The 8257-nt window shown below is 41.5% G+C and overlaps 1 protein-coding gene across 1 annotated transcript; it reads right to left on the reverse strand.

Annotated features, from left to right (window-relative positions):
* Nucleotides 1-1772: 1772 nt before the first annotated feature.
* Nucleotides 1773-8257, reverse strand: LOC120045833 (WD repeat- and FYVE domain-containing protein 4-like). Its single transcript, XM_038990765.1, has 6 exons — nt 8034-8257; nt 6122-6460; nt 4970-5081; nt 3974-4185; nt 3340-3465; nt 1773-2973 (listed from the first exon to the last, which is right to left on the reverse strand). The coding sequence occupies exons 1-6, from the start codon at nt 8046-8048 to the stop codon at nt 2737-2739; spliced, it is 1041 nt and encodes a 346-aa protein (XP_038846693.1). The 5' UTR covers nt 8049-8257; the 3' UTR covers nt 1773-2736.

An 8257-nucleotide genomic window follows, 5' to 3' on the forward strand; every position in this document is an offset into this window, starting at 1 on the left:
ATATTTTCACCATGTTTCCACCGCATAGGTAGCTTTCACAAAACTGACAAAATAGAGATATAATTAGTCTCTAACCAAGAAACAACTTCATCAGATGACAGTCTTATAACATGTTATACGATACATTTATGTTTTGTTCGAAAATGTGCATATTTGAGGTATAAATCATAGTTTTACATTGCAGCTACCATCAAAAATAGCACAAAAGCAGCCAGAATAATTACAGAGAGCAACGTGAAATACATAAATACTCATCATAAAACATTTATGAAAAATACATGGTGTACAGCAAATGAAAGATAAACATCTTGTGAATCCAGCCAATATTTCAGATTTTTTTAAGTGTTTTACAGCGAAAACACAATATAGAATTATATTAGCTTACCACAATAGCCAAACACACAAACGCATTTATTCACCGCAAAGGTAGCTTTCGCAAAAACCAGCAAAAGATATAAAATTTATCACTAACCTTTGGACAACTTCATCAGATGACAGTCTTATAACATCAAGTTATACAATACATTTATGTTTTGTTCGAAAATGTGCATATTTAGAGCTGCAAATCGTGGTTATACATTGTGAATACGTAGCAACATTTTCCCAGAATGTCCGGAGATATTTTGGACACTCACCTAATCTGACCAAAGAACTCATCATAAACTTTACATAAAAATACTTGTTGTATGGCAAATGAAAGATACACTGGTTCTTAATGCAACCGCTGTGTTAGATTTTTAAAAATAACTTTACTACAACATACAAAATACATTATTGTGAGACAGCGTTCACATATTCTCCGCCCTGTTGGATTCTACATATTCCACAGAAATACGAAATAACATCATAAATGTTTTCTTACTTTTGCTGAGCTTCCATCAGAATGTTGTACAAGGAGTCCTTGGTCCAGAATAAATCGTTGTTTGGTTTTAGAATGTCAATTTCTTCTGTCGAATTCGCGCCACAATGCTAGCCAAGGTTGCTCATATTCCCATCCTCTCTTGGCGCAAAGAACGGAAAACTCCAAAAGTCCCAATAAACGTTGAATAAACTGATAAAACTCGGTTGAAAAAAACTACTTTATGATGTTTTTCTAATATGTATCAAATAAAATCAGAGCCGGAGATATTCGCCGTGTATACCGAACGCTTTTCAGAAGACAATGTCGAGGTCCTTCGTGCGCCTTGGAAAACTGACAAAATGGGTGACCTGTCACTCCAAAAGCTCTTGTTCGACCTCAGATCAAGCTAGACACCCCATTCCACCTTCCACTGCCTGTTGACATCTATTGGAAGGCGTATGAAGTGCATGCATATCGATAAATATAAGGCAATTGAATAGGCAGGCCCTGAAACAGAGCCTCGTTTTCAGATTTTTCACTTCCTGTATGGAAGTTTGCTGCCAAATGAGTTCTGTTTTACTCACAGATATAATTCAAACAGTTTTACAAACTTGAGAGTGTTTTCTATCCAATAGTAATAATAATATGCATATTGTATGATCTAGAATAGAGTACGAGGCCGTTTAAATTGGGAACGATTTTTTCCAAAGTGAAAACAGCGCCCCCCTATTGACAAGAAGTTTTAAATCTAAAACAAATATGCTATGAACAGCATAAAAATATATTTCATTCTTACAGTATTAAGAGAATATCCTGTGCAACCTAACTTAAACATTGTATGAATGTCATCACAACTGAGCATATTTTCTGTTTTGGAAACCTATTTCTTGTAATGTACCCACACTGTTCCCACAACCTCATTAAATATTCTGGGAACCTTTAAAGAATTCAGAAAGGCTGTTCTGTCAACATTCTTGCAACATCAAAGGAATGTTTTTTGCACCCTGAAACAAACATTATCCGAATGTCAGCACAACTAACCAGTTTTAGTGTTTTGGGAACCTATCTCATATCTTCACAATATTCCCACAACCTAAATAAATGTTTTAGGAACTTTTAAAGGACAGAAAAAATGTGTTTTGGGAATGTTCTTGCAAAATCAGGCAAATAGTTTTTTGCAACCTAATAGAAATATTGTAATAATGTTTGTGTTTTGGGACTATATCGCTTGTCATGTCCACATGATGTTTCAACAACCTAATGAACATTCTGTGAATGTTTTTCTGCACCCAAAAATAAACTTTGTAGAATCATCTGCCCAACTGGACAATTTTTATTGTTTTGGGAACATATCTAATGTGATGTCCACATATTGTTCTCAGCAGACTGTTCCCACAACCTAATTAAACATTTTGGGAACCTTTAAAGAACAGAATAAATGTTTTCTAGGAGCGTTGTTGCAACATCAGGTTAATTTTTCATACGAATATTCTATAATCCTCCCCACGACTGGTCAGTTATTTTGTTATGAGAACATTTGCCACGACCTAAGGAATGTTCTGGGAACTTTCACAGAACCAATTTTGGTTTACATCACTGATGGGAAAAATATCCAACCAATAATTGAAGCTAAACTGATACAGACTCTCTACCACTCTCAATTGAGGAATTGTATGTTGCAATCAAACACCAGTGTTGCATTGATTAGGCAAACATAAAAAAATTATAATAATAGGAAATGGCCATTATCAGATAATGTTGGTTTATTCTGATGATAATGTCAGCCCTTTCTTCTCAACTCAACTCCTGTTCAATATCTACCTGTTTTGAGCACAGTGGTTGCAACAACAAGCTTGTGGGTTTGATTCTTGCATGGGCCACTAATACTGAATATATTAGTGTAATTGACTACTAAAATTAGAATTTTTGCACTTCAGCTCACCCTGTAGGAAGGGGACGGTATTGGGTGTCTTAGCAGCAGAGACAGCTCTGAGGACACGTGATGCCTGGTGCCTCCAGGGGGCACTAGTCTGGTCGTGTAGTGATGTGAGCGAGATGATCAGACACTGCAACTCCTCAGTCTCCACCATCTCCTCCACACTGGAAGGGTGACTGCACAGCTGTAACAGAACCTAAGGAGGAGAGGAGGTTAGGGGTTAAGTGCCTTGATCAAGGTCACATGACAGTAGGTGGCACACTGTATATTAATAATAATGTACATAATTTAGCAGACACTTTTATACAAAGCAACTTATTCATGTGTGCATACTTTCTTTTTACATATGGTTGGTCCTGGGAACCAAACCCACTATTGTAAGCGCCAAAGCGCCATGCTCTACTAACTGAACTACAATGGACCACCTGAGATTCTATTGCCAGCACTGTTCACTATAGACTGATATTCTCTATCAGCACTGGGATTTGAACAGACAACCATGCTCTTACTGGCCAGCCTCTCTAACCTTGAGGATACCGCTGAAATAGACTAGAAGACTCACCTGTACGAGCAGTTCTTGAAAGGTCTCTACTGCTGCTCTCTCCTTCCGGGCCGGTAGACACACTAGCAGGTAGAGACACTTCACCAGGGCCGCCGGCAGACCTGGCTTTACTACAGACATCAATTCCTAAAAATAGTGAAGAACACACAACAATCTGACTTTACTGACCAAATCACCTCCCAGATAAAGAGAACACAATATAACCTGGCTTTATTGAAGACAGCAATTCCTAAAGAGAGAGAAAACACAAATAAAATAAAAAAGAAGGAACTTTTACTCTTAGCAAAATTAAATCTGATAAGCTTTTATGACTTGCCTTTCAAACTTGTAACTGACAACAAAAACACAGACATTGCATTGCTTACTAAAAATATGCCACCAAGGTGATTTCTGTCTGTGAGGGGCTTGCCAAGACCTATGCACTGGAACAACTCTGATTTATTAATTAATTATCACACACTGAATCATCATTTAACTAAACAACACTGGGAGTTTCCAGATGGTTTCACTTCCAATTACCTGGGACTTCAGACTACAGTACACAGGTTAAACTATAATGTGGTAAACCACAGTCAGTCTGTTAAAGGATCAGGGTAGCCATGCTTTAGATTCAAACATGTTTAACTTCACTCACAGTAGAGTTTGTAGCAGTCAGGAAAGACAGAGTCTTCAACAGAAGCCATCCTGCATTGTCTGTCTGTGTTGTCTGGCTGTGTGACTCTCCCCTGCCTGTCTCCTCTGCCCTGTCTGTCTCCCTGCTGTCTATCTCACTGTTGTCTATTTCTTCTGTGTTGTCCGTCTCGTCTCTTCTCTGGAAGAACTGCTGCACCTCGTAGCGAGCCTCCTCTAGGAGAGGAGACACAACAAGGGTTAGAATCACAGATACACCCAAGGCGTAGAAACACATACACATCTGTCCAGGAACAACCCCATAACACCTAACCTTAGACACTGAAGCGTATCAAAGGGCAAGGTGGAGCAGCTACTACCATATTTCTTACACTGTATGTAGCCATTCCTTTCAGATCTACTTGAAGGGCCTAGTGGATAGGAAAGGAAACCCTTATCTTCAACCTGAAAGCACACTTACTAGCAGAGTTCTCTAATAATAGCATTTTTACCATTTAAACTACTCTCACGTTCTAGTCTCAAACACCAAGGTCTGCATGAGGTATATTTCTGTTTCGTTATTCAGTTTGACTGAGTTTCTAAACCACACGGTATTGGTGACTTTCTAAAAAGAGTTGCTCTAGTACAGTTAATGTACTGTGCTGGTATGTAAAACACTAAACTATTAAACCAATAACTTCCAGACACTATGTTATCTGTATAGAGGTTCTGGTACAGCAGAGAAACACACAGTTAACAGAGAAACAGGACATACAGTACAACACGAAAACATAGTTTGGAATTAGAAACAGAAGTATCCACTTCTCTAAAGAAGTCAGGTAGTGCTAACATGCAAACATGCTCACACACAAACAGTCACGCTCGCACACACTTCCTTCTAACAACCTGCAGTAACCCAGTAAAGTTTATCAGAGAAATATGACTGAAGAGAACTAGTGGCGCTGAACACAGAGGGAAGTCATGCCATAACCGTAATAAAGGCATGATGACGATAAAATACCTGCAGGTTTTTCTGCCAGTATGTCATGGATGTTGGAGACCACAGTGTCTGCAGTCAGAGCAGCTAGACTCCTCAGATCCAGCTCCTCTGTCCCACCACCACTTTCACATACCTACAGTAGAAAGATAGGGAGAGAGGGAAGGGAGAGAGAGAGAGGGAGAGATGGTTACTGTAGTTAGGTTTAGCTAGCATTGAGTGCTGCTAGTTTACTTTACAGTGAAAAGTCTTACTGCAGATAAAAACCTGACCCAAGGCAGACTGGAATAGTGGATGCAACGAATTAGTATTTAGCAGAAGCACAGATGCAGGTTTCGTTTCTCTTTTTATGCACTGCAGAATCAGATACACCAAATAACAACACACAACACCAGATGTATAGTGTCTGCATTGAAACCTGTAAGAAGATATGGATATGGGTGATGTGTTTGAATGGACCCCTATATACTGGGGAAATCCCATTGCGCAGATCATGGAGCCTGTGTGTGTGTGTGTGTGTGTGTGTGTGTGTGTGTGTGTGTGTGTGTGTGTGTGTGTGTGTGTGTGTGTGTGTGTGTGTGTGTGTGTGTGTGTGTGTGTGTGTGTGTGTGTGTGTGTGTGTGTGTGTGCACACCAGTCACACGTGAAAACTCCCTCCTTTAGTTCAAGGGAAAGACTCAGAGACTGCCTATGCCTGTGGCTACAGTTATCACCATGGTTCTAACCAGATCAATGGGCACGCGCGCACACACGTGCGCACACACTCGCTCACGCGCGCACACGCACACACACAGCAGCCTGCTCAATGGCACACAGATCAGTGCTGGAATTCAGCCAAAGGACAGTACTTTCCATGATGATTGTCATTGTCATTAACTTGCTATTATGGGAGGAAATCGTAGGATAAATCCTATCAGTTTGTCTATAAACATGGTCAAAGGGCCTCTGATTGGGTTATAGTAAAGAAGTGACTTTATCATCAGAGGCAACCAACATGATCTGATAATGGCCATTTCCTGTAGTTAGAGAGAAAGATAGCAAGGGGATACCTAGCCTGCTCCCACATCTGTTTGTGACATATAGCCAACTCCTGTGGCTGTTTGGCATGACAATAACCACAGAAGTTGGCAAGATCGCACAAACACATATGGGACCAGAGATACCACAGTACTGTACCTGTATGTAGAGAGGCAGGACTCGGCGCAAGTGTTCCTCTTTTTGGTCGAGGGGGAGGGGTGTGTCTATCTCGCTCTGGTCCATGGTTTCCTTTTGGGTATGTGTGTGGTCAGGGGAGAGGTGTGTGTGTTTCTGGCCAGAGGTGTTCACACTATCCTTGTGTGTGTGTGTCTCCATCTGTTGGAGCATCTCTCGGAGGACCAGTAGGGGATGGGGCTGGGGTCCTCCACCTCTTCCCCCCCCTCCTCCCTCCTTCAGATCCATGGGGGCAGCTAGCTCCCCTGAAGCGCTCAGCTCCCCTGTCTCCTTGTTGATCCTCTCCACGTCAGCCATCTGCTCCTGACAGACAAACAGAGAGGAGAGACAGAGAGTGAAATAGAGAAAGAGAGAGATGGAAAGAGGAAGGGGCGAGGGGGGTGGTTCAGAGTGTTTGGGATAGTCAACCTAAGTTTGCAAAATTCCAGAATTTTCCCTAAATCCCCAGTTTTTCCAGAATTCCCGGTTGGTTGGCTCAGTCTGGGTTACCCCTTAGTGTCTAATGAATAGATTATAATCAGTGTTGGACACATCTGTTTGCAGACTGGCAGGACATAGGAACACACTTAAAATCAGACTTCACTTCTCCTATTGTCTTCAGTCCCTCTATAAACAGCTCGCCTATGGAAATAAAGAGAGAAAGCTAGACTACTGATAGACCCCGTCTGTCCACAAATTTTATCAACCTCTAAGCAGTCAACAGCTCAGAGTGAAAAGGGTGAGCATGACAACACCTATAGGTCCCAACTAGTGTTGCAAAATTATAGAAACTTTCCCATGTTTGTCAGAAAAACAGGTTGGAGGATTCCCAGAATCAGGAGCAAATAAGCATGGAGGGAATCATGGAGGGAGATACGTTTCTGGAATTTCACAACCCTAGTTCCTACAATAAACGCAGACCTCTGAGTATTCTCAATTTTCTTTTTCTGAGATAGTCACCATGTGACTCACAATAAAGACGAACTGGAACACGCCAGAGGAACTAAGTGTGCCTAATGAACTCCTTGAGGGTGTGATTTGAAAGTGCACTATAAAGAGATATGAACGGTAAGGGGTTAGAATGAAATGCAACACAAACGTACACCTGGGAGCCAGCCAACTGTTCAAATCATTTGGTTCAATTCATTGAGAGTTTAGCTCACCTTTTGGATCACCGGCACTTTAATTTCTGAAGAATGTTGAGATTTATGACATCACTGACTAATCCTTCTACATCTCGTGCTAGTCTCCCACACAGCGGTGAGGGAACACACGCACACCCTCTCCCTATCGGCTGGATGTAATTGATGTAATTGTTGTCTTGTGATGTAACACTGGGCTTGCTGCAGGGAAGGAAATCTGCTTCTGTTTGCTCATACTGGTTGTCCCGTGTGTTTGTGTGTGTGAGTGTGTGGGGGGGGGGGGGGGGGGGTTGGATGAGTTTAGGAACTACGGTGATCGAGCGAACACACACACACATTCACACAGAGCCTTTTGTGCTGCCCATTATCCCTGCTCTATTGGTACACACGGAAACAGATTTAAACATAACTGAGTAATGAGAATGAGCTTCACATGAAGTTGAAGTTGATCTGTGAAAACCATGTAAGGGGACCAAGCGCTATTCTTTCTCTCTAGCCCTCTCTCTCTCTTTCTCTTTTGCTAAGCTCTTCCTCATACCATGACAGAACTGGTTCGTTCCAGTACAGCAAAGCAGTATTGAGTGGAGGAGCAATGTCTGTTCACGAGAACATAAACCTGTTCTCCCAAACACAAAAAAATAAAAAACTTCACTATAATACAACCTCACTGTAATAAAACCTCATCCTGGCACAAAGACAGCCTGACAAGTCTAGTCTCAGAGCAGGCCCATAGTATATACTGTAACTGTACCTACCTGTGTGAGAGTCATCTATGAGTCCACTGACAGCCAGGGGGATCGGAGTTGTTAAATCCAAACAAGGGTTCTCTCTTTCCCTTTCCCTCTCCCTCTCTCTGTTCCCATGTCAGGGCATGCAGGCTTTGACCATTAGGGACATGACTACTCTAGCCCTTCAGTACAGTGTGTGTATGTGTGAGTCCTCAAACCTCTCACTAATCTGTGTCTCCTCCACTACAGCA

The sequence above is a fragment of the Salvelinus namaycush genome, chromosome 4, assembly GCF_016432855.1.
Source record: "Salvelinus namaycush isolate Seneca chromosome 4, SaNama_1.0, whole genome shotgun sequence".
In the NCBI taxonomy this organism is placed as follows: domain Eukaryota; kingdom Metazoa; phylum Chordata; class Actinopteri; order Salmoniformes; family Salmonidae; genus Salvelinus; species Salvelinus namaycush.

Bases quoted from the DNA above. Each gene is read 5' to 3' on its own strand.
- LOC120045833 (XM_038990765.1), bottom strand. The intron at 5,082-6,121 runs GTACAGTACTGT...TTTCTACTGTAG, and splicing joins TCCTGCCTCTCTACATACAG to GTATGTGAAAGTGGTGGTGG. The intron at 3,466-3,973 runs GTGAGTGAAGTT...CACTATTTTTAG, and splicing joins TGACTGCTACAAACTCTACT to GAATTGATGTCTGTAGTAAA.